This window comes from Aplidium turbinatum, chromosome 1 (genome assembly GCF_918807975.1).
Source record: "Aplidium turbinatum chromosome 1, kaAplTurb1.1, whole genome shotgun sequence".
NCBI classification, from domain to species: Eukaryota; Metazoa; Chordata; class Ascidiacea; order Aplousobranchia; family Polyclinidae; genus Aplidium; species Aplidium turbinatum.
In genome coordinates, this window is record NC_137472.1 from 26365575 (window position 1) to 26392989 (window position 27415).

Below are 27415 nucleotides of genomic sequence, written 5' to 3' on the forward strand. Positions count from 1 at the left end.
GCTTTAAGAAGGAAGTAATTGGCACAGTCTTTCAGAGTAGCATAACACTTTACCTGCTTGTGAAAGACAAATTTTCTTACCCACACCAAAGGTTCTTGATTTTGTGTCACATCCAGTGTAGGCATGTAGAAAAAGTAACTGGGAACATAATTCTTCACCCATCACCATTTTCAGTTTGTTGATATGATACACTTTGTCAGCATTTGCCTTGTCGGAACGGAAGTATAGATCTTTGTTAGCTTGTTGCGCATAATGAACAAGCAGGACCAACAGATCTATGTCTTCTCCAATCAACGTTGTCGAGTGTGACACTGCACGAAGAACACAACAGCCTTCACAATCGGAACTTCAGCATCCCCTGGGGCATTGATCACTTCGCAGCCTTTAAGCTATCCCGAAGTGTTTTACTGATCAGATCGATCATTTTTTGTTTGTTCATGTTCATCATGATCCGAGTGTTCACGAAATTATGGCCAAGCTATCTGTCTCCGTATTGTGACATAGATTGTAGCGCAATCGTGACGTCATCATTGCGATGCACTGTCACGCTTGAGCGACAATCTCTCGTCATTCTTTTTCTACTTTTATTGTTTCGTCTTTCTTTTACGATGTGTGAATCTAACGGACGGACGTAATAAGAGTGTGAAGTGACTATTCCACATCACAATTGAACTAGTCTCTTGTTAACAATATACAATCAATCTTCACTCAACACATGTGGAACTTGAGTCGAAAGTTAGGAAGAAGACAGGTTGGATAGCAGTTCATACATAGCTGTTATCAGAAAGAAAGAACACCGAGTTCATGTACATTAACGTCATCATCGGTCACAACACCATTCACAATATTCCTTAAGGTTTGATCCTGAGAAAAAGGTACATAACCAGCCAGTGATGTCTTCTGCGCTTCATTGGCAAAGCGGAGTTGCATGATTTCAATCCTAGTCTTCTCTGTGATTTTGAGTTGTGATATGTTGTGCCTTGGAATCATACGGTTTGCTTTCTGACCAGGTGTCAAGGCAGCAATCATGCCCATCCCGTGGAAAGTCCCCTTCCCATCCAGGGTGATAATATTATGATCAACATTGTCAGCTGCAAATAACATTATGCTTTCGAGTTCTCTATGTTCTCTAGAACAATGGATTCTAACGCTGCACAGTCAGCTGCATTCTTGTCAAACCTCTGGACTTCTGCGTAAGAAAAACAATATTCCATATTGTGTAAAGTAAAGTATCAACCAGAAATCTCGACCTTTACAGATGATGTCCTTGAACAGCAAGACCAATTTGCAATGGTGCAGTCACCGCTCGTGGTCTGACAGCTTGGAGCCTTGGACAACAGCTTGGCCAATACTTGCAACCTTTCGCTTTGTTTCTTTTCCTACAAATAAGGAACTCAACAGTGTTGACAAAGTTTCAGGCAAGTACATTAGAGCAGGACCGAGATTGAGTGTCGGTTGCGTAGCCGAGTGGGGTGAACGTCTGCGCGACGTTCGAAAGGACGTGGATTCGACAACGCTCCAGAACACGTAGCTGTGTCTCGCCAAAGACACTTAATGGCAAGCCAAAATAAGGGGAGCAGCTGACTCGAAGACTATATGTCACTTCGCTGCTTCCTGCCGTCTGTTGTATAGCATCTGTGATCGCAGTGTTACTGTAGGCCTAGGTATGTTATGTATGGCAATGGGCGCAAATAAAACACGATTATTATTATTGATAGCTATTGATAGTGCGTCTGTGCTTGGATAGTGATCATTAACAGATGGAACATCACTTTTGATGAGCCTTGCCGCAATTTTAATTATTTCTCTCTTTTGTGAATCTTCATCATCCTCATGCCTTGTTTTTAGGTAATGAGATCGGAGGATTTCGGATGTTTTCTCTTTCATAGTGACAATGTCATAAAGGCCCTGACCTTCAACTATATAAATAGATTCACCGCATTGTTTCTATAATTGGGTTTTCAGATATTGTGATCATAAGGAAAGCAATCATCATTTACTAAAAATTTCTTCATTTTATATCTGAGGTCTGGTATTGTTAACTGTTCTTCATCATTCTGTTCAAGATGGGAACACATCTTTAGAAATGCCTGGTCCTGTTCCTCATCCTTCGGTCGCCCAGATTTTCGACGTTTTGCCTCAGGTACTCTGCTGCATGGCAAGGGTACGTTAAATCCATATATGAAATTAACACTACAACAATGATGATATAAACAGTCTGCAGCATGTAAATCGCCACCGTAATATTCAACACGACCTTTCACGGCGAATGACCAATCGTCAGAACGTCTCTCACAACACTCTAATATAGTCCTTGCAAAAACACCTGCTTTAACAAAACTAAATTCAGGTCTGTCTGTGAGAACTTGAGTCCCACAAAACTAACAATGAGTCTTACTGTCGAAATTGCCATCAAGAATTCGAACACTTCGTTTCCTCGTGTCGCAGGACCCACTTTCCTCTCTGTTCTTCTTAAGCTGTATATCGATGGGGTTGGTGTATCGTTTACGACAGTCTATGTGTACTTTTCGACCAGCTGTCGCAACAATGTTGTCCCCTCTATTAGTACTGGCAGCATTAATTCTATCAGCATCCTTTTGACGCAGTATACTGGAGGCTTCAGAAGCTTGAATGTCCTTGTCCCAGATCGTAATTTCTTTGCAGGCATTTTCCCTAAACCCTTTTCCGTGTATCCGCAAACTTCCTCAGGCAATCACGGCGGACCAAAACTTTGCCAATGCAAAATAATTGCAGTATGATATTTACTTTTAAATGAGCACCAACACCGTAAGTGTAATAATTTCATAAAAATTGAATAATTCAGTATTTGTACATCCGCCATTTTGAAAAAAATAGCGGAATTTCGAAAATAGCGGATAACTTTTTTCCCCAAAAAAATTTTCACGGGGACTTTTTTGGTCATTGTACACAATGAACAGAACCAATGTGCAAAACTTCAGCTTTACACCAATTAAGTCAAGGTAAAACCCTTCAACGACTGGACTAGTTCCAACACAGAAGGGCATCAATGCAACGTCTTTGAAATTAAAGATTAATTTATTGTAAACCTGTTATCACTACGACAAAAATGAAAGTTTCTCTAATTGCTTTAAGCTAATTGAAATGTTTTATTGTTTGAAGCAAATATCCAATTGACGAGTAAGCATCTTGTAAATATTTTTGTAATCATTCGGCACCCATCCCATGTGGTGGTCGTCGTCTGCCGCATAGAATGCGCGAAAATCTACATCGTTAGCAATGAGGTATTTTGACAGATCAGCAGAATTTTGAAAGTGAACATTTTCATCGCGTGTTCCATGGAAAAGGGAATAGCGATGTTTCTTAAAGTTTTCCATATTCTGTAGCGTGCTGCTTTTTTCGTACCCATCCTACAAACAAATCAACAAAACAGTTTATGTATGACTTTCAGGAAAAAACGAGTAGGATTTCTCTGCTCGTGTTGGTTTCAATCATGACGAAGTTTTAAAACTTGGGAAGCGCGGTAAATATTTTTTAAACTTTATAAACAATGTCTTTAAACAGAATTATACAGTATAAACTACAATTTATGCTAAAGCAAGAAAAGCTCTAAACTTGATAAGCAAGCGACCTTGTCTAGATTAATAAGAACTGGAAGTATTCATTCATTCATTCATAGCCTATCACTCCACAGTCGGATCCAGAAGAGCACTGTTGCTGTTGGTAATGGTTCTTAGGTCGTTGTCGTCACAGGAAGGGCCAAGAAAGCAGTTGCTGAAGATGTGTTTCATTGTCTGGTTTTTTATTCCACAATTTCATATTCTATCTGAAGTCACCTTTCATTGACAAAGTTTGCTTTTTTACGTTCTAACAGAACCGGCCTCTGTTTAAGCAACCCTAATCTCTTCTTACCAGGGTAAGAGGTGGGTGAAAGCTTTCGGAAAGTGCTGAGATACCAGGATGTTATGTTCCATTAAATTCAGTTACGGCGCTAGTGTATTTTCATGGGCCGACTTTGACAAAGCTCTTGCGTGACTTGTCTCGCCCAAACAGTTTTAAATTCATAGAGAGGGAGACGTTGGTTGGATATCTGTTTTACTGCATCTTTTTTTTGTGACGACTTCTTTTCAGATGTGACTTGAGCAATAGTTTAGCTAAAGAAGCCAGTGATTGGAGCTGGACGAAGGGTGCCAGTTATAGAATAACTTTGCATGCTTCGTTTAGTTCTAAGTCAATCACTTTTGTGTGGCTTAATCTGTACCATACTGGAGCGTAGTAGGCCTATTCCGAAGTTAAAGTAGGCTACGTACTACAAAGCCAGTGCTTTTTGCTTTAGTTTATGCTGATTTGCTCCACAGTTTGAGTTTCGGAACCAAAGCTCTTATAAAGGGTTGATGCAAGCATTTAAAAGTTCTTCTTAAGTTACAGCAGGTGAGTCTTATAAAATAGGGCCCTATTCGGTGTTATTGTTACACCCAAGATAGGCTATACGCTATAAGGAAGTGGCATGTTGGTAGTGCTTAACCAGTTGATGGTAGGTTTTGATCAGCCTGATGACTATATAAGTGAAAGCATGTGACTTGGGTTTTGGAATGCTTTGTATTTAAGCTGCAGTAGGTTACATGTAGCCTAATAGGTGGAGGTCGTTGGCAACCATGAAAAGACGTAACGTTGGAGGGTTTTGGTTGTTTAGTAGGCTATAGGCGTTAAATACATCGGTGCAGAACAAATCCTTGTGATAGCCCATTGCGTTGGAATAAATATCCAACAACTTTTGTGACCATTTATCTCAACGAAAAATCTTTTGTTTGTATAAAGTGATTGAATAGCTTGAATAATTGTGAGATTTTTAATAATTTGATGCAATTTAAGGAGCAAAACCCTATTATTGAGGGTATCACATGCAGTCGATATGTCTACAGAGACAGTCCCACTGAAGACTTCCTGTTCAGATTTATCTTCTTTGTATTGAGTTAAGTTTAAGACTTGCCAACAACAAGAGCGCCCTGGTCGTAAAACTGTCGGTCTAGCATGAGACACTTGTATACTTTTATGCGGGTGCATAAAAAGAATATTGGACTATAGTTCTTTGGGGAAAAGGGATCCTTATGAGGCTTTAAAAGAACCACTTCTTTTGCTCATCTCCAGATTTTTGGGATTGTTAAACAGGACAGACAGTTGTTGAAGAATTTAAAGAGCCAAGACTTCTTTTTGGCACCAAAATGTAATAACTGTTGAGTAGTGATTACGTCGAAAAATCCTTCGAAGCTTTGCTTCTGGAAGTATCGATAGCGTTAAATAATAATTTGAAAACTTATTATTCAATTTTAAAATAAACGTTTTAACTATAATTAAATATATTTTCACTTCATTTATTGACCTATCTTATATGCAAATAACTTACAGATGTTTTTTATTTGAGAAGATTTAAATGCAGAAAACAGCGGAGTTTACAGGCACGAATACCGATTTATGGCAAAATACACCTCCTAATACAATTAAGAACAATTGCGCAATTTTAATTGATTACACTGGTCAACAAAATTTTACTGGGTTAAATTTTTCAATCAGAGATACAAGTAAATTTTTCTGGATAGATTTTTGTACTGATTTTGAATTTGCGCGTGTTTTTGTCCAGCACGTAAGGGTTTCAAAATATTAGCATTTTAATATTTTGCGTATTTAGTAATATTTATGAATTAAGCTGAACCTTGTTTCATACTAGTTTTTTTCAAAATATCCTATAAATTCTCATTTCATAGCTTCACCATACTTATCATGCACTGTAGCAATGTTTTGAAACAAAAAGCTGCAGCTCTAATAAAAAGGTTAAAAAATATGACTTATAATTTAAACAATAACTAATTGCAAAACGTTCGTTTATCTTAAAGGTTGAATTCACACATATTTACGTAGACCAGTGGTCCTCAACCTTTTATAACTCAAGACCAAAGTTTACCGTTAGAGATGAAACCGCGACCCATCCAGATCACATAGACTGCATCAAAATATAATGTTATGAAATTATTTAGCCTACTTTATTTTATGAACTCTTTCCCTTCTAGTTCATATTTAAATTTATATTTATAACACCTTCATGAGACGGTTGGGCTTGTTTATTGCCCATGAGTCATTGTTATTGGCATTGTATCATATTATGAATATTGGCGATTGAAGGAAGCTTTCCGTTTTTTTTCCTGAGACATTCGACACCAAAATGCAATTGCGTGTAGGTGTAATTGAGTAAATTGAGATGGTCCGCCCCCCATTTCATGATACAGATGTCAGAAGAGTCGAGTGTTCAGGGCACTAGACTTCTTAAAATGCCAATAACCTTAAGATCTCCACAAATGTTTCATTTGTATTCACTGCACTGAACTGTACTGAGGAGGATTTCAATATTTGTAAGATTGTATGCACAGAGTGTGCAACAACAAAAAATGGTTTTATAGTATCTTTGTGGAAAAGTACAGCTTTGACTTAACTTTTGGAAGAGTTCAAGAAGAGAATTAGTTTAACTCTAACCCAAGCGTTTATAAATCAAGCTTTAAAAACAAAAGATGTAAATATCCTAAAAACGTGATGGGTTAGAAAAAAAGTAAACGTGTTTTTGAAATCAGCCTCACAAATACATTTAGGAATCCAAACCACATCTCTGCTTAAAATTGCTGTTGACCATTTATTATTGATAAACCATAATAATATGTTTCTTCTTCTTACCACATTGTCTTTAGGTTGTAGCATGTATCTTTCTGTGTAAATCGTACTGTACAATTCCCATTTGGTGACTGGAGCTACAGCAAAACCACATTTGAACACTCCGTCTTTATCTTCCCCAATGGTTCGGCTGGTGGCATAACTGCAATATATTGAGCAATTTTTTTCTCTTTTGTTAAAAGCTTAAAAACATATCAAAACTTCTATTTAGATTTACTCTGCAATATTTAGTTTAGTCATTAGGCTATCGTATCCATCGCATTACTTGAAACCGATATTTATAATTATCCATGATAATGTTTAATAGAAGAAAAAATTTGAGGTTTAGGTAAAAAAAAATGTTCTACTGTAGTGTAAGAGCAGTAAATTAAATTCAGTGACAATATTGCTGTTTCATAACGTACCCTCCATAAGACCAGCCCCAGATAGCTGTTCTCGAGGTGTCAATGTATGGTTTCGTTTGTCCAATAATTGTAGCTGCTCCGATTTGATCAAGTGGTTCATACTGGCCAAGCTTTTTGTAAACCTGCATCAGATCAACTAGACATTATGAAAAAGTTCTGTCTGAGGTCTATTATACAGTATAGTAGGACACTATGTGAGTACTTGAGGACTCGCAAGCTACGTATTTTTCAAAACGAAGACAGACTAATGTTAGCTTTTTACACTTTGAAACGAGTTCCTGTTTGACAGAAACATCCCGTTATTTTCATTTTTCTTTACTATAAGTTTTATAATTAAGGGTTTTATTTTATGTAAACAAGTTTTATTTCGAACTTGGTGAAATTTTTACAGCTGTCAACATAAGCGGTACGGTATGATTTGTGTGTGGACCTGCAAATCTGCGATAGGAAATTAACGTTTAAGCTTTTGTAGCCAAATATACCTTCACAGTTGTTGGTCTATTATTATGAAAAAAAAGTAAATTATTGACCAATCGTAGCGAAACTGACCATGTGCATAATTTTATCACCCCTAAATCCAGTTCCTCTGCCATCAAAGTTCATGACAACCACTTCTTTTGAGCTCGATACGTAATCTTTCCATGACACGCTGAATCTATCTTCGACTTCTTGGTATGCTGGACCTACATCAACACAACAAAATATATCATGTTTTCTAACAGAAGGAGCAACAGTTAACAGTTACTGATAAATGCGAAAGTAGGCCTATTGCATTTCGGGCACCATGACAATGCGCATCTTCAGAGAGAATGACATACAAAACACTTTTCCAAGTTATACATCAATTCAAATGGTGACTAGCACAAGAGATGTGCAAGCAGTTAATTTCTACTTTGGTTAATATAAAACTTGTAAAAAATTAAATATATCATTACGAAATCTCTTGTATGCATTTTGAAAACAGAGTTAATTGGAAAAGGTGACCAATTCCGTTTGAAATTTTTGCTTTGCAGATATGTCTCCACGCAAACTTTATTTGTACACAATGCATCAGACTACTTAAAGTGAAAATATCAGATTAGTGAAATCGTCTCGAGTTTGCAGCCCTGGTTAAAAATACGTAAAAATCTCGCTTGAAAACCAAATCACAACTCAGTCAGCAGAGGTTTGTTGCACTGAATTTGTAGAGACTAATTAAACACACAATATGTGGTTGGTCAAATTTTGTTGAGAACCCATAGTCCAGTATGCATTCGTCTCACACGAACCTGAATAAACCTCAACCAACAAAGGATATTTCTTTCCAGACTCAAACTTAGGTGGTTTATAAAGTTTGTAGTACCATTCTCCATCAGTATGTGGCAATTGAAGTGATCCAAACTCCACATCGCGAAAGTAATACTCTGAGAAATAACCATCGTTTTTAAAATACTAAGCGTGAGGCAATATTAATTTAGTAGATGTAACCGTGCCAAGGTTTATACTTATTATCTTATTTAAGCTTCAGATAAATTACAGTACTATTTAACTTTTCCATTTTTCTCTTTTACCTTTACTGGATCTTTGCTATGTTTAGCATGTGTTATTTGTTATTGTGATGAATTATCAAAAATACAAACCAACTAAACTCATTTTTTGTCGTACTGTAAACATTGCATTTATTGTTTCAATTCTTCATATCAGTTTAGCAGCCATCATCATAACAATGCTTATACTCTTTAAAACTATGATAGCCAAAACAACATCAAGGAAATATTTACAAACCGTCAATCGTCGCTAACAGAGCGTCATTGTTTTCTACAACCTCAACTAGTTCGTAATCTCCTGCGCTATTTTGCTTGTGGAGAGTGGATATTGGAGCTCCTAGAAAATAAATGTGAGCGAATAAATATTAAACTACCGTATTGAGTTTGATGTAAAGCCGCAGAACTTAGTTCCTACACTACAGAAACCTTCAATAGATGTGAAAGCTAGAGGTAAACGATAGTGATAGAAACATTATTAAATAAACAATGCATGGATAGAAACATTATTAAATAAACAATGCATGGATCTTCAACCTTGAGATTCTTCCTGTCTTTTTATGGCAATTTGGTAACTTGTCGCATTAGCTTTGCCCAGCATGGCGTTTAAACGTGCGTAAACCAGCGATTTTCAAACGTTTTTGATCTGCGACACACCAAAGAATTTCGGAATCTACCGCGGCACATTGTCTTCCAATGTCATTGTTTTTATCAAACTATTGCCTTTCACTTTTTGAACAAAAGCTGCTACGTTGAACAAACGTTACACGAGAAAAGGTACTTAAGATGTATTTTCATCAATGTATGCCAGTCAAATTATTTACTTTGATTCTATGTGAGCAGTGAGGCGAAGTTGAAAACTCCTGCCTACGTAAATTCCCATTGCAAATAATTCATGCTATGCCGTCGACTAAGTGGTTTAAACTTTTCGGAGGCGTCTCCTTTTTGCAAACATTTGATGATCACGCGATTTACGTAGGTTATTGTCGACAATTGATAGTAGCCTACTGTAACATGAAAGCAAATGCTTTCTTCTACACTAATTTGACACTTAGCAGCTTTGTGCTACGGCTGCAACTTTCAAATCACTCGGGGCACCTTGCGACCCTCTTGAGACCCATCAGTCTGCCTCGGCATACAGTTTGGGAAGCTCTGATCTGAACAGTATCAAGAGATGTCCGACATTTTTCCTGTAAAAAGATAATTTTTCAACATGTCTCACCATTTGCAGTTCCTCCGCAATTGATGACAAGAAAAGTCCCATCATTACTGAATGATGGATTAACCCAATTACATCTGTCTTTGTAGTTGAGATTGAGAGAACAAGAAATACATGTCCTGGTCGTATCTTCACCGTGAGCTAAAAATTAATTACTTTTTAAAAACCAATGAGTTATATACAGTAGCTTTGATTTAAATGTGGTGATAACTGAATCAATGGAACATCCAAAAATGTCAATCAACACAATTTTATGAGTGACATTTTTATCCATCTTCTTCACCAATAATGAATCATGTTTTATAAATGCAAACCAAGCATTATAAAAAGAGCTAAGCAAACGTGTTATGCAAATGAAACATCTTCATATTTCCATATTTTATAATGTTTTATAAATTAAAAAATACTTATGAGTCTAATATACGTCTACATTTTTAATACATTTAAATGCCAGGATAATTGGAAGGAACAGGCATGGTACACAAAGAAGAAAAATATGTCTCAGTTGGTGTTTTTCTAAGTACTGCATCGCGCAATGCAATTCTGTTATTGTTAGTGATACAACGTATGCGTTTAATACTGGATCATCTCCGAATGTATTTACAAATTCTCCTGTCATCCAAATTTGCTTAAGTTTTCAGTTTTTACTCTTTAGAAAAAACAATAAATATCAAATAGTAATAAAAATTTCTGCATGCAATTTTTACCAATCACTAAATAAAAATATCCACGACGAACCTTTCACCTTCCACAGATGACGTATCCGAGGAAGTTCTTGCCCTCCATTGTTTGGATCTTCTGTACTGGTAAAGTAAATCATTTCCTTTGTCACGTCATAGAAATGAATAGCAGAGTAACCAGCATTGGTATCTGTTACCTAAACCAAATTTGTAAAAGTTACCGTTACAGTTTTAGTTAAACTATCTATCATATTTTTTGTGCTCAACGTTGCCGTGGTTGTCAATCAAATCAAATGTGTATCGTCCACTATGCATTACAGAAAGCTTAAAAGAAAAATAAATAAGTTGATAAGAATGTTTCAAGACGGAAATAAATGTTGGTAAGGGAATAAGTTAAAGGATAAAAATTAGCACACAAGCATGCTTGTTTGATTTGGACACCCCTGTGTTTTTACGCAATGTTAAATTGCAAAACTTGGTTTTAGCGTTCGTGCAATTCTGAAAACGTCTTTGAATTGCTGAACCGAAGAATGAGTTCTTGTTATGCAATATTACCATAGTTTCTGAAAGCTTCTGATCAAAGCAACCCGTTATAAATAGCTGCGTAACTTGAGTGTGATTTTAGATGGAGTTGTGTATTAAGGGAATTTAGAGTTGAAAAGTCGTAATGAAAAGTATATTGAAGACGATTGTGTACTTCTAGCCGATAGGTTTGTTTAATTTTTGTGTTTGTTGTAATAGAATAGTAATAGATAATAAGTTTGTTGTAATAGATAGATTGTAAAAGAGGGAGTTGTTTCCAATTGTAAAATTGCTGTTGCAAGTAGTAGCGTATAAACATTTTGAAGTCGACCAAGAAGTTTGCTGTTCATAATTTGATTTCTTTACGTGCTAGAAGTGCTGAACCATTTGTCTGGTCCGTCAAGGATTACTAGAAGCAATCTACAATCTCAAAAGTAGAACTATTTGACATTTAATTGACTGTTTAACGTTTGATATCTCAATAAACTACGTCATCAATCTTTCCACAGTCCACGTGTAAGAGATAGGGAGATCTGTGAATCTGGAATAGGCTATAGATCCAGGGTTCGGTGTTACGGTAGCCATCGAGCTCGATAACCTAAACTCCAACAGACCTGCTCGTAGAACAGCTCTTATGGCCAGAGAACTAGCTCGCTACAACATCGATATTGCTGTCCCAAGTGAAACTCGCTTTTCCGATTCTATGTGAAGAAACTAACTAAGATACCCAATGGGGTAAATGACCGTCTAATGTCAATGCAGTTTCCATTGAGCAAAAACAATGCCACTTTGATTAGTGCTTATGCCCCTACCATGACCAACAATACTGATGCAAAGGAAAAATTATATGAAGAATTAGACTCTCTTATTGCTTCCATTCCCAAATCGGAGAAGTTATTCATTTTTGGCAATTTCAATGCCCGTGTTGGTTGTGAACACCAGGTCTGGAATGATGTTAATGGAAAACATGGTAGGCCTATAGGAAAGTGTAATAGCAATGGTCTTCTTCTGCTAAAAACCTGCTATGGCCTAGCTATCACAAACACTATATTTCGTCTTCCTACCCGCAACAAAACATCACGGATGCACTCCTACTCTAAACACTGGCATCTCGTTGATTATGTCATAACCAGAGCCAAAGACTAACATGATGTACGTGTGACCAAAGCTAATATTGTGGCAGAACACATGTTGCTGGTTTACTGGCCCAATAGTTTAGTTTTGAATCTTTATCCTCGGACTGACAAAGCCTTCACAGGTTATTCCAGGTACTTTCGCATACTTGTAGAATGTAGAGGCTTTTGACGTAGGGCTGGTTACCAAGATTGACAGAGTGAAGTTTTGCGATTGTGGAAGTCTTGTTGCCGGGGAGTTATTTTTTCTAGTGCCGCTGAATGGAGAGCAGTCCTTAGAATGCATTGCTCAAGTGCACACTCCGTGAGCAGAACCAGCGTTGCTTGATCTTTAAGCTTCTTCTTTCATGAAGTCACGCGGTAACCAACTGAGCTATCGAGGCGGACAATTGTCAACATTTCATAAAAATCTATTTTAGTAACAATTTACGTACTTCAAATCGACCAGATGTCCGAAAATTGACATCATTTCCATTATGCACAGCAACGTGTAGAAAGCTATTGTTGCTTTCAACTGTGAAATATTCTTCCAAGTTTGGACTCGGAACAATGTTCGCTACCTTATAATGTCCCAACCACCCGGTGGTACTTTTCAGGGTCATACCATCATCTGCAATGCAAAAAATAGCTTTATCGAATAACCTCAAATAGGATATGATTACAACAGTATCTAGGGGGCAATGTTGCTTAATGATGTCTGATTTGAAAATGTAGTATAATTTACAAAGAAAAAATTCCTTTCTTTTCACCTTCAAATTCCCCCTAATACCCAAAGGACGAACGCCAGATCAATCAAAGTGGTTACCCAACAATCGAACGTGTTAACCTTTTTGTACAGTTGTTGTACTTGTATGTTAGATGAAGCTAAATACATCACACCAAACTGGCACAATAACCTAGTGGTTTAAGTGCTCGCCTCTGAATTGATGGATGTGGGTTTGATTCCTCATTAGGTCATACCAAATGCCTCTTAAAAAATAGTACCAAACTTCATACATGTTTGGAAGTTAGCAGAGGAGTTGGTTTAGGTATTTCATCGACATCGTTCACAACCGCTGTGCACTCTGTTCTCGGTGTCAGGGGATAAGCCCGCTACTCTAAAGGCAGAGCGAATAGCGTTCAAACAACAAGAAGACTCCTTCAAAAACCCGAAAGCAATGTGAGATCCATGAGCTAAAAGCACACTGAACTGTATTATATTATCTTTTACTACCACATAACTTCAAAAGTTTGATAAAAAACTAAAGAAAAAAAATCTGGCCCAGGGATTCATATAGCCTAAGTATTTGTTCCGGCCTGACAAACCCAATTTAATCAACTTTAATATCATTAAAATTGAAAATCATGCAAGTAGGCCTACCGACTTTTTGAAAACGCCAGTAGCTACTCACTATGAGTGCATGTAAAGTGGGGTGCTGGACAATTTTCTGTAATGGCTTCATTCTCTACTCTATTTTTCCAGGTTACAGTGAAGATGTGTTCTCTCCACACGCCAGAATTTAATATACTGCCTTCCCAGTCTGTTTTCAGATTCTGTAGAAATGTGCTCACAAATTCAAAAGACAAAACGAAATCATTATTTCAATATCAGAAATAAGTATAAAGTTATATTGTTACAACTTCGACGACAAAAACAAACGCAGAAAGTTAGCCTATTTCTATTGAAAAATACCTTTCGCAAGTTCGCAACAGACAAAAAATTACACTTGTTTCAAACTGTGCTTTAGTTAACATTAAGACTACCGTACATAAAAGCTTCTTGGTGTGGCTTCTTTATTTTTTATAAGCTTACTTTGTTTGTACCACGAGAAGTTGCAGTTTTTACTATAACCTATGCAGTTGATCATTTTTTTGTAGTCTACTTTTGTGATTGCCGTCAACAACTAATTTTACTTACAGGAACCAATTTAGTTTGGTTCCATGAGTTTAAATCCACTACATACACTGTAGTCACTGGAATTGGGGTGCCTGGCTTAGGGTAGGGGAACTTTTCTGTTTTTGGATACTGTTGTTTGTAGTAAACCGTCATTTCGAATTGCACTACTCCGGTCTGATCAATCCTATGACAAAAATATTACATGGTTAATTATTTCCCAAGATTGTTTCCAAAAACCAAGTTCTTTTGAATTATAATTGAGTCGAGGTGTAGCATCAATTTGTTTAAGATAGTCTATGTCAGTGGTTTTCAACCTTGTGGTTGCGACCCCCTTACAGATCTCCAGCCGCTTTTCCGAGGGTAACAAGACGCCTGAAAATCCAATGTATCTTTTCAAATTCTTATTTGCGACAAAAAGAATAAAAATTGTGTTTTTTTGCAATCGACCATTCCTGGACCTGGGGTTAGCCTAGGCCTAATGTTTTAAGTTCTTAGATGTTTAAAAGGCTTTAACAATAGGAAGCATAAGAAACAGCAAAGCATTCGATGGTTTTTACCTAGTTCTTGCATATTACATTGTACAGAAACGTGCCATGGCAAAAGACCAAGGTTGTCTGGAAAACTGTGTTAAGTATGGATATTTCAGTATCATTTCCAATGGTATAGAAAAATTTCAATGTGTATTTTGTATGAAAGTTTATTCAGCAACACTTCCACGACTTTGATAAGCTTGTTGAAAAAATGCAGCACCAACCCTCTCACCGAAACTGATTGTAGTAAATCCATAAATGCATTGCTATAAGTTCAGCTGGAAAAAATACAAAAATGTAGCTTTCATTCATATTTTGCCTATAATCCAGCCAAGTTCGATAATAATTGAAAATATTCGGAGGAAATGTAATAAAAAAGCATTAATAACAACACCAAAAGACGTTTTTGATTTCAGAAACAGCGAAATGAGACATAGACTGGATGTCGGCATAAATCAACTATGGTTAAATTTGCATTAATACGCTTGTATTGGATATTTTATTGAAGGTTGCGAGGTTGCATTAATTGCTCTGAAGGGGTCGCGGTGCAAAAAAGGTTGAAAACCACTGGCCTATGTCAATGTTTCCCAACCGCTTGTCAGCGTAAATGCATGCCGGTCCGCTAAGTATCCCACCTTCTACCAAGCTAACTTTTACCGTACATAAAATCATAACCATTGCAAAGTTGTTACCCTTGTAATACTTACTTTACGCTTTCGTCTTTAGCTTTAAACTAAACAAAGCAAGGAAATTGACTGGATGACGAAGCAAAGTTTCAGAAACATCTTTGCTGCCTCGTTTGCCTTGCATAGTTTACAGGCTGCAAGACTATGAACAAATTTCCCACTGACACAATCATTTTGTAACTAAATTGATTGACATTGTATTTTTAGTCAAATGGATTGCTGTTGTAAGTTTTGTCGTAAGTAGGCAACATCGACCAAACCAAAATCTTGCTCTGCACTATTGCAATATGGTACACAACAACAACAACAACTTTGTTTCACAAAAATACTAATATTTGTTTTTTTCACAACGGTCTTTTGTTGTCAGTCTGTGAGCTTTTTTTAACTTTTATCACCTTTTGTAAAAAGACTGGGAACCACAGGTCTGAGCCTATACGTTATGTTATTTTACGAGAAGAAATCATTATTCCATGGGAAACCATTAAACTATGAGCGCTCCACCCATTTATACGAAGTTAATATGTCTTTTTGATACTTCATAAAATCAGAGCATTATCTTTATCGTCTGACATCGTAACCATAAGTCAGTCATTGTGTAGGCCTAAATGCTAAGCCTAAACGAATTACGAAATGCACTAGAGTGAACTAAACAAAGCCATGTTTAATTTAGGCTACTCGGCTGCATTTTGTATTTCATTTTATTTATAGTAATTTAATGTTCGTGCTTGATAAGGGCTAACATATGTAAAGCCGAAAATGTTTGCAAATTTTAGTTTAATTTTGTATATTAGCCTACATGTTAAGTTATTGTTATTGTTATCGGTCTTACACTTTTCAATTTGAGTTAAATCTAAACCATACGAAGCGGTTGATGAAACCATTGCAATTTCTGCATGTTTGTTTGAAAAGTTGTTTGATTGTAAAATTTTTTATCTTCGGACTGAGAAAGCTTCTTTGAGAGCTTAATCCTCGGCATTTTAAATACTTGCAGGGGCTTTGAACCACTAATGTAGGCCCATTCACCGGGGTAGACAGAATTAAGTTTTCGCTTTGGTTGTCTATGAATTATTTCATCTCTTAGGTGCCGCTGATTCGAGAGTTGTTATTGAAATGCGTTCCTGAAACACATACTCCGAGAGCCGAAACAACTCTACTTGATCTTTATGGTTCGTTTGTCCACAAAGTCAAGTGCTCAACCAACTGAGCTAAGGAGGCGTACTCTGGCAATGCACAAATTTGCATTTGGTAGTAGTTACGGTGTTGTCACAATACTTCCAAATAATATATTAATATAGGCTAACACACATTTAGAAAAACACTATCATTACGTTGCATAGGCAAGATATGATCCGTCAGGTGACCACCACATGAGGGCATCGTCATCTGTTATTTCTATGCTGTGTAGCCAGTCGGAAATCCCATTGAACATCAACTGCTCATTTCCATTTGAAGTCAGCTTGTGAGGGGAAGATGTAAATTTCTATTAAACAAAGTAAAGAGTATTGAATATCAGAAGAAAAACAGCAAGATTGAGAGGCCTAAGTAATAATTTACAGTTTATGACGATCCAATCTGATCTTCTATTGTAAAGGGCTATCGTTCGGTTAGGCACCATAAATATGTGACTTTTTTATTTAAAACAAATTTTTTTTTGCAAATATAAGACTGTTGTAAAACGACCATTATACTTCAGTTTTAAAATTTTGCATGTAGGCTACGTGTAATCTGTATAAGAGGATTGTGCAATTTAATACCAGTATATGACACAAGCTTGAGTTAGTAGCTTACTGTTTTCCAAAAAAACGCTTCTCTTCTGAAAACTATATAAAGTAGTTAGCTTGCATTCTTATAGAAGATACTTCCTCCGGACAATTTAACTTACACGGACAACGTAAATATTAAATCCTTGGACGTAAGAGAAATCATGTCCAATTGAAGACCATTTGAGTTTTTGAAGATTGTTTGGATCGAAGCCTTGTATAGAAACATTTTTTCTAAAATCATAAAATATAAATTCAGTTTTACTAAAATTGACATTTTGTTATACCTACAGTACAGTAAAAATATCAAACTAAGCTTCGGATAGCGATTATAGCACAACCGTTTGTTTCAAGATTGTGCTGTTGCTGTTGATATTAATCTGAGGAATAAAATAATTAACCTCTTAGTAACTGAGAGACCAAACTTTATTTCCATTTGCGATACATTTACAGTATCATCTTAGAGTTTCAACTTGGATTAAGGTCCGGATAAAACGAAAATGGAAGATCCCACAGTCGAGTTTCATCCTTGTTTGTGATCATCAGTGGTGCATGTTCATATTGTCTTACAGTGGGAATCGAACTTTTAACTTGATGAGAAATTGTGGACGTTCTTGACTTGAGTGGAAACTCCGTCGAGATTGTACCATATACAGTGTCCAGTATGCCGTTTTTAACCACTAGGCCGCTTATCAAGATAATAAAGCTGTTGGTGATTGCGGTTTTTACTGACTTGAGACTTGTCTGAATGGTTAAGAACAGCATGCTGGACGCAGTAGTACAACGGTTGGTTTGGCATTGAATCTTCGAACAGACAAAGCTTTGATAGTTTTTTTATGGGAGTTTTGTTTACTTACAGATAATGATAGGAATACGTCAAGGCTTTTGACACAGGGCCGGTTGCCGATATTGGCAAAGTGAAGTTTCCGCTCGTTGTTGAAGTGTTACTGCCGGGAAATTATTCCATCTACTCGGTGCCGCTGAATGGAGAGCAGTCCTGAGAATGCGTTGCTCCAGAGCACAACCCGAGAACCGAATCAGCGCCGCTTGATCTTGAGACGTGCTCTTAAATACTAAGCTAACAGGACCGAGATTCGATTTTCATTCAAGTCGGAGACGTCCACAATTCCCATCAAGTTGGAAGTTCGATTCCCGCTCAAAACACATGGATATGCAGTAGCCTACTGATAATCCTAAATAAGGTGAAACTCGAGTATGGCGTTTTCCATCATCGTTCGATCCGAACCATAATGACTTTACAAATCCCCACCTTCCTACTATTAATTTCATACAATATAAAACTGTTGATGCAATTTTCCATACAACTTTTTGCATATGTTTTGAAACCGTATTTTAATACATCAGTGTGTATTTTCAGCAGGTTTGCTTTCTCTAAATGACTTCTCACAAAAATTATTCGTCTGCTTTGTTTTTAATCATATTAAAGTATTCAAGTGTTTTTGCATCTGATCAAAATGGCGTTAGTTTAACAGCAATATGTTTTCATTTTATTTATACTTAGTAGGCCTACATAGTAGTCATGTTAAACATCACTTTGCCTTGGAAGGTTTATAAAATACTTGTGTTTATCTTATCAAGGTCACACTACCACCATATCTAACTAGTCTGAACAATAAACATAATGGCAATAACTTGAATGGCTAAATCATTTTTTTGGCTAATTCAAATGCGGAGTATGTAATACAAGTACATGTACAATTTCCTTCTAAGTCAAACAAGGGTTGATGAATTAAAAATTTACGGCGAATCAACCAACCACTTACCTTGATGATACTTCCCAAATATCTACAGAAAATGTCCGGACGTATTCTGCGTATGCCTAAAATATCAAGCATAGTCATCAAAACCGCAAACAAAATCATCTTGAACTTTATTACTGCCGAACTTTTATAGAGGCAATTGGGAATAATTTTAACTCCATATATTTGTTTATTTCTTAACTTAGCATTGAAATTACCACGACTGAAGCAAAATCTCGGTGTTAAAAACATAGTCACTCTTTGATCTTCTTCTTTTTCGTATAAATCTTCTTCGTCACTTCAAAAGTCGAAGGGCTTTGCCTTTTACTACCCATGCAAAGGGCGGTTACTCGGTCTAGATGTTTGGGCAAATATCGAGCAACCACTGAATTGATTCGTCATCCAGTTCACGCAAACCACTCACACCATTTGGCGCATGGTAATGTAAATGGTGCAGTTGCAGATGGTGTGGTCTGCGTTTTATTCTTCCTTGCCACACTCACAGATCTCGGATGGAGCCATTTCCCATTTGTGCATGTTGAAAAAATATCTTTTTCAGGACAATACTTTGTTACATCAAAAAAATGTGTTGTAATGGAACGATATTAGAAATATTCATACTTTGGTTCTGGTTTGAACAACTTAGAGAAATCTTTTGCTAAGTTAAATAACAATCAATTAAATTCAGACGTGGGCAGTAGTGCCGCTACTAGCGTGCTACTTTTGTAACTTAGTAGCGATAGCGGCGCTACATTTTTGTCGGAGTAACGGCTGCAGAAGCGGCACTTCTTTTTTACTAATGCAACGGTAGTGGAGAGCAGCTACATTCGCTACAGTCGTAGGCTACTTCTGTTACCTGCTATTTTTAAATTTAAATTGGAAAAAAATGAATCGTTTTTATAAATTTTTGATTGAAACCTTACAGCATAAAAATAAATTTTCATCCTGAACTTGCTTTTCATAATGATGTTGGAATGGTAGTGTAAACGAGTGTGATACTGAAAAGTGATATCATGCGTTTTCAAGGTTATTTTGTCTTCACAAGGTACTTGAATAGAGCTTTTCAGCTGTTTTAAGACAGAAGTAATGCGTATAGAAGTAGCAGTAGCATGAGCTAGTTTTGGTCCGAGCAGCTGCGGCTGTAGCCAGCTACGTTTCATCGATTGGTAGCGAATAGTTGTAGCGCCGCTCCTTTGGCACATTATAACAGTAGTGATAGCGTACTACTTTTAAAGTAGCGGATGCCCATCTCTGATTAAAATATTCAATCGCGCTTGTCCGAGAAAAATACAGACTACATTTGTCACCAATCGACTGTCCTTTTGATGAACTCCCACTTTTCGTTAGGTTGCTAGTATAGCTACTATGTACAGTTCATAGTTACTATAAAGATGTTATGGATAGTTACTATGAAATGTAAAACATGACTGATTTGTAAATAAGCTTATAGTTGATATTCTTCATGAGCCGTATTCATTTAATCCTTTATTTGCATTAATAGTATTCATTAAATCCATACGTACATCAACGTATCCAAAGAAAATGGCAACATATTGAAGATCACTAGACATCGACCAGCTGTAGGCACTTGGACGAGAATTCTGAAAAATGACATTTTTCAATTATTATATTTGATGATCAGTTGATCACTTTCTTACGCTATAATAAATCAACAAAAATAAGTAAAGAAATTGCAAAATTCTAAAGAAATTGTTGGTAGCAGCTATGCATTGGGTTACTTTTTATAATTAAGTGTTTTAGGAATTCGAAAATGATTTTTATCATGTTTATCAGTTATAGCAAAAAACAGTTTTATTTTGAATTATTTTCCATCTGCTATTTATTTACATTAGGTATGGTAGCCTCCTTTGCATGATCGTTAGTGATTATTCAAAAACAAAAAAAATGTTCCATTGAAGTTTGGTTTATTTGTTAAAACGTTGAAGAATTTTCAAATCCACTGCTTTATTTGTAATATTGAACACCATTTGAAAGCTTTTCGAGATAACATTATATGCTGTATAATAATAACAATTATTTTAGTTTGCATCTATTGTGGCTTAGCCACGTACGAAACAATCATATCGTTCTTGCTAAATCACACAGATTACACAAGCCAACACACTTTTTGTGTCAGCATAGTAAATGTCATTCTAGGGTATATTTTGGGTGCTGAATTCAAAAATCACATCAGATTTTTTGTATCACATCAGGATTTTATGATATCTGAATGTTGTTTTGGTAAAAATGGGTAAAATCGACTCCTGATCTATATTGGTAGACTAATGGCGTTTCATGAAATTTGAACTTTTTTTTGTCAACAAGGTCTGTGATAAAGTCTAAATTCATCACGATAAAGTCTAAGTGTGGTAACTTGAACCTAATTCTTCAAAGTTTATCTGCTAACACTAAACGTTCAACGTCATTTTTTTTTACAAGAGTAGGCTACATTGTCATTTTTTCGTGTTAAGAAGTAGGTTTGGTGGCTTTGCAAATCCCCAATACCGGTACATATTTTAAACCTTTTGGTTTTGCCATCGTTTCCTTTTGTTGGTGCTACAGTTGTGTGTTTGTAATGTCTTTCACTATTATGTTTGCGCCAGCAAAGAAAAATAAAATTGAAGAAATTGAATAGAATAGACACTTAAAAATAGGTTCAATTCCACAGAAAAAAGGAAATTTACATGCACATTTGGGAAACGTTACTCTGGACAAACTTTCGCTTGCATAATTTTTGTGAATGTTGTGAGTGGATTTAGGATTTCCATTGATCTATCGTCTTAGGTTTTCCACACAAGCTTTACATGCAGCATGTGTGGAGCCCATGATTTGTCCTGATCACCCAGGCGAATTTTAAAGTAGCCTATGTAAGATATGCTTGTTTCACACAAGTTGTTATGGTTTGCCTTTGGTTAGGAACAGTAGCCTATAACTGCCACATATATAACAAAGAACATCAGGGTTATTTTCACACTTTTTTGAAGATGTCATTCTGCTACTTATTCACACCACAAACAGAATTAACACCTTGCTAATATGAAAAAATCTGAATACATGAAAATTCAAATAAGAATGAGTCATAGACAAGTTTCACATAAGCTTAAATCTCCACGTTCAGAAAAAAAGATAAAACCGATGTTATATATCAAAAAGTAGAATGGTACTAAGCATTCAGGCGAAAGTGAACGTAACCTTGTCTGTAAGGGGTGGTTTATGGACAGTTCTCAGAAGGTACATAAGTTGGATGGTCTACCATAGACAGATGGTCCACTAGCCAGATGGTCTAGGTGACTCTTTTGACCAGTGGACCATCTAGCTAGGGGTGCTTCTGACTAGTGTACCTTCTGAAGGTAGATCGGTCACTCCAATGGTCATGGTGTCATCATACATCTCCAAATGTTACAAAATAAAATCATTTCCATAAATATGACAAATTTTCAAACACTATTGGCTCATAAGGTCTTTATAAAACGGTAACAGTAAGAGAAATTTCGGTCAAAAAGCCAGTATTATGAGAAAAAATATCATGCAAAAATCTCAAAAACCTGATGGGATGGGTAAAATCTGATGTGATTTTTGAAATCAGCGGCCTCAATATACCCCAAATTACATCTTACATTGCCGACACAAAATTTTTTATCTTTTTTGTTGGCCTGTGTTATCATAAGATTAATGATATTATTCCATAGTTAAGTGCTGTAGGCTAAATTTAAAAATCGTTTCGTTTCCTTTAGCCTAAGTTTAATATTTGGAGATGTTCTATCTATTAGGCTCCTGAAAAAAAAGTGTTGTCCTGCTTGTCACTGCAATCTCCGCTTTTTTGCGATGAGTGTCAGTTTGCATTCATAAACCTATTACCGGTACCTGGAAAGTAGCCATAAGAGATGATACTGACTTGCTGCACGGTAGATAATGTGTCGGTTGAAGTAACCCGAAGGTTTCACAATCACTAAGACCAGGGGTTTTTAAACTTTTTTTGCTGCGCTCCCTTTGACGTCACTTGTAAAACTTTGTGCTCCCTTAGTTTAAGTTATAAAGCACAGTCAAATTACATAAATTTTACAAATTTTGAAGTTCAAAACAACCTTTATTTCTTATTTACATAAATTAAAAAATTGAATGGATCCTAATCTACTCTTCCTCGCATTAATAAAGGGTATGTAGCCATACCTAATTTTAAGGCATTTTTATCACTGCACATTTTCTTAGAAAACATTTACATACCGTTGTTGTAGTATTTGCAATAATATGCTGGAAGCACTGCTTGTTGCAATCAGCGCGAGGAATGTCCGATTCTCCAGAAGCTACATTCTTGCGCTGACTGCAACGTGTTTATGTTAAGTTTAATCAGTTCGACTTATGCACTGGTAGAGAGCACACGTGTACTTCTTTTCCCTCAGTTTTCGCAAATAAAAGGTATCAAACATGGCGCTGCGAACAGGATAACGATCGTTTTAAAAAATAAAGTGAAATGGCTTACACGTTTAGAAAAAGCGACGTCCCTAGGCTAGACCTGGAAGTTGACAGAGGCGCTTCTTTCAACGCTTGGGAAGAAGAATGGAACGCTTATGTAGCAGTGTCTGGGTAAGCCGCCAAAGATAATCTTACAGTTTACAATGTACTAAGACTTTTGTTCTCAAGAGAAACCGCCAACGTCGTTAGCAACTTGGGATTGAGAGAAGACGAAGAGAAAAACCCTTGACGTATCATAGAAGCATTGAAAGCCTATGTAAAGGGGTCTATAAACGAAACTGTGGAGCGCAGAAACTTAAAAAAACGCCTGCAGGGACCGCAAGAGTCTTTCGATGACTATTTAGTATCGTTACGTGACTTAGTGAAAACCTGTAATTACTGCAATGAAGAATGCGCAAACAAAGCCTTGAGGGATCAAATCGTGGAAGGAACTCACGCTGAAGAGACCGTCGAAGAGTTATTGCGAGAGAAGCCTTTAACATTGGACAGATGCGTGGTAATTTGTCGAGCTCGCGAATCTGCCCGTCGGCAAAGAGCAGACCTTACATTAGATCGAGTAAACCACGCTTCGGCCTACAAGCGGAACAAAAGAAATTTTACTCAGACGGCTAAAGGGACAACGGCGAGTAAAGAAAGCTTAACTTGTAGCATGTGTGGCCGCCCGTGGCATAAAACTTTAAAAGACTGTCCAGCTCGCAATAAAACCTGCTTTAAGTGCGGCAAACTTAACCATTTCTCGGCTCAATGTAAGAACCACATGGCAAGATCTGGTAATAAATTGCAGTTACTAAGCACTAATAAGGCAGATAAAGCTCTAAAATTGATGACGTTTCAAGAAACGACGCGTTCACTACGTGGAATCGGTAGTGCACCACGAGTAAATTTGGAAGTTAGGTCACCTAATGGATCGGCGAAAATCACCGTGCTGCTGGACTCAGGAGCGGATATCTCGGCCGCCGACGAAACGACCTTACGTTTGCTCGGAGAAGACGCACGGAACATGGGCCGTACCACGGCACCAAGAACTATATACACAGTCGATGGATCACCACTGAAGGAGATTGGCCAGCTCAAAGTACAGCTGACGCTGGGTGAGATAACTACTGAAGACATTTTATACATTTTTCCTTCTATTCCAGGCGGCATGTTAATCTCGTGGAGAACAGCTAAAACTTTACGAATTCTCCCATCGTTTTATCCTAAGCAGATTAATAATGTATCACGGAAAGAAACGACGAGCGCTACACTGGAACACTTGGTCGAAGAATTTCCAACCGTCTTCGATGGAAAGATCCGGGTAATGAAAGGAGAAGAATTTCGCATCAACATAATGGATCAAGCGCAACCATTTTGTGTGAGTACCCCTAGGGTGGTGCCTTATGCTTATAGAGATAAATTCAAAGAAGAGTTAGAGCTTCTGGAATCTCAAGGCATTATAAAGGCCGTGACGGAACCTACAGAATGGTGTGCACCTATCGTGGTCGCACCAAAAAAGAATTCGGATAATATTAGATTGTGCGTTGATTTCTCCAAGTTAAATAAATTTGTGCGACGTGAACGTTATACATCTTCCTCGTCGGCTGAAGCTGTAGCCGACATTGATGCAGAACAAGCACGTTTTTTCACAACATTTGATGCTTTAAAGGGTTACTACCAGTGTCCTTTAGAAAACAATAGCCAACTGCTAACGACCTTCATCACTCCATTTGGCCGGTACAAATTTCTACGTGCCCCATTTGGTATTTGCTCAATCTCTGAACATTACAATCGAAGAATGGATGAAGCTTTCTCTGGATTAGACAACTGTCGAAAGGTAGTAGATGACGTTATTATATTTGACTCTAACGTAACCGATCACATCAATAGAGTAAGAAAATTTCTTCAAAGATGTGCAGAACGAGGGATCTCTCTTCATAAGGATAAGTTTAAATTTTGTTAACAACGCATTAAGTTTGCTGGATTCGAACTATCCCAGGAAGGCTATAAAATTGATAGCTCCTTGTGTAATGCACTTAGTGATTTCCCAATACCTGCTAACGTCACTGACTTACGTTCGTTTTTTGGTCTCGCTAACCAGTTGTCTAGCAACAGCAAAACTGTAAGCAAGTACCTATTGCCTTTAAGACCTCTGCTTAGCAATAAAAACGAATTTATCTGGACTCCGAAATTTACTGAAAGTTTTAAACAAGCGAGAAAAGCGTTGTCTGAAATCCCACTTCTTGCTTTTTACGACGTTAACAAACCAACGCGATTACAGACTGACAGCTCGAACAGTGGTTTAGGCTTTTTACTTCAACAATGCAGTGACAGCACCTGGCGTACGGTTCAAGCCGGATCGCGCTTTCTGACGGATACAGAAACTAGGTATGCCACAGTCGAAAAAGAAATGCTGGGTGTCACCTGGGCGATAAAAAAATGCCACAAATTTCTTGCAGGCCTGCCTCATTTTGACGTCATAACTGATCATAACCCTTTAATTTCGATTTTAAACCACAAGCGTTTAGATGAAATCGAGAATCCACAGTTACAGCGCATGAGGATGAAGGTCATGGAATACAACTTCACTGCTCACTGGCAAAAAGGTGCATCGAATCAAGCCGCTGACGCCCTGTCTCGAAGCCCCGTGTCGGACCCTACACCAGATGATGAAATAGCAGAAAACGGTATCCAATCTATGCACAGGTTTTCAGAACTCAACGCTTGCGTAGATTTAAATTTAAGGCTTGTCAATCTCAAGGAAGTCGCATCAAACGATCAATGTTATTGCCAACTAAAGCAGATCATCGTTGATGGATTCCCCAATTATAAATCTCAATTGTCTAACACGTTAAAACCATTTTGGAAGATACGACATGAATTATCAGTTGACAATGACTTTATTGTGTATGGTGGTCCTTTATTTATTCCAAAAAAACTTAGAAGTGAGATACTTGCTAATTTACACGAATCTCACCAAGGCGTTACCCGTACCAGGGAACGCGCTCGTTTGGCCGTTTATTGGCTCGGCATAGACCATGACATTGAAACCGTAATTTTATCATGTCAAAAATGTCAAGATGACCTCCCCTCGTTGTGCAAAGAGCCAATGGTGTTGAGAAATCAACCCATTCGCCCTTTTCAGGAACTAGCGATTGACTTAGCTGAATTTAATGGACAACACTATCTAATTATGGTAGATTGTTTTACAGACTGGCCGTCAATTTATTTCATGAGGTATAACACTACGTCTATTGTGATCATCAAAGCTTTACGTGACTATTTTACTCGCACTGCAATACCAGATGTTATTTGGTCTGACAACGGACCCCAATTCAAGTCTGAGAAATTCTCCAAATTTCTTCATGAATGGGGCGTGCGGCATCGTACTTCTACTCCAACCTATCCGCAATCTAATGGGAAAGTTGAAGCAACCGTAGAGCATGAAAAAGTTAATTCGTCGTTCATGGACGCATCGCTACCTCGACGAAGATCAACTAGCAAAAGCTTTGATGCAGTATCGAAATACGCCATGCAGGAAAGACGGATTGTCACCTGCTCAGAAACAGTACGGACGACCGACTCAATATACCCTTCCAGTACATCATCGGGCCTTCTCTCATAAATGGAAGAGCGAGATGCAACAAGCTGAAACGCGAAAAGAGATGTCCATTGAAGACACCAAAGCCTACTACGACAATCGTGCTCATCGTCTTCCTGAATTCCCAATCGGAACTCACGTCGCAGTACAAAATTCGAACACCGGACTGTGGGACATTTATGGGAAAATAGTCGCTGTGGATGACTATTGGAAATACACTGTTAAAACTGCTAGCGGCCGATTGTTAATTAGAAACCGCAGATTCATTCGACGGAGAATATTTGCGTCTATATCCTGGCCCATCGAGCCGCCGGACAATGTCAGACCTTCCGCTAGTGTCAACGTGGACTTGCCTGCTCGACCGCGCAGACAGGTTAAGAGACCGAATCGACTTATTGAAGATCCGAGTTGGCCTTAACCTGCCTGGTGGAATGTATTAATTTTGGTGTTGTATTTTGTAGTGTCATTGAACTTAAGGGGGAGGTGTTGTAGTATTTGCAATAATATGCTGGAAGCACTGCTTGTTGCAATCAGCGCGAGGAATGTCCGATTCTCCAGAAGCTACATTCTTGCGCT

General features: G+C 37.4%; 1 protein-coding gene across 1 annotated transcript in view; it reads right to left on the reverse strand.

Annotated features, from left to right (window-relative positions):
- Positions 1-2765: 2765 nt before the first annotated feature.
- Positions 2766-27415, reverse strand: part of LOC145769902 (dipeptidyl peptidase 4-like) — a 39764-nt gene continuing 15114 nt past the window's right edge. Inside the window, exons 4-18 of the mRNA XM_082581450.1 lie at positions 20313-20390; positions 18814-18869; positions 17152-17263; positions 16598-16749; positions 14075-14237; positions 13569-13710; positions 12612-12787; positions 10581-10719; positions 9846-9983; positions 8865-8963; positions 8369-8503; positions 7650-7783; positions 7101-7222; positions 6700-6838; positions 2766-3389 (exon numbers count right to left, since the gene is read on the reverse strand). Coding sequence (XP_082437576.1) covers positions 3129-3389; positions 6700-6838; positions 7101-7222; positions 7650-7783; positions 8369-8503; positions 8865-8963; positions 9846-9983; positions 10581-10719; positions 12612-12787; positions 13569-13710; positions 14075-14237; positions 16598-16749; positions 17152-17263; positions 18814-18869; positions 20313-20390 — 2046 coding nt within the window. The 3' untranslated portion in view covers positions 2766-3128. The remainder of the gene's footprint in view (positions 3390-6699; positions 6839-7100; positions 7223-7649; positions 7784-8368; positions 8504-8864; positions 8964-9845; positions 9984-10580; positions 10720-12611; positions 12788-13568; positions 13711-14074; positions 14238-16597; positions 16750-17151; positions 17264-18813; positions 18870-20312; positions 20391-27415) is intronic.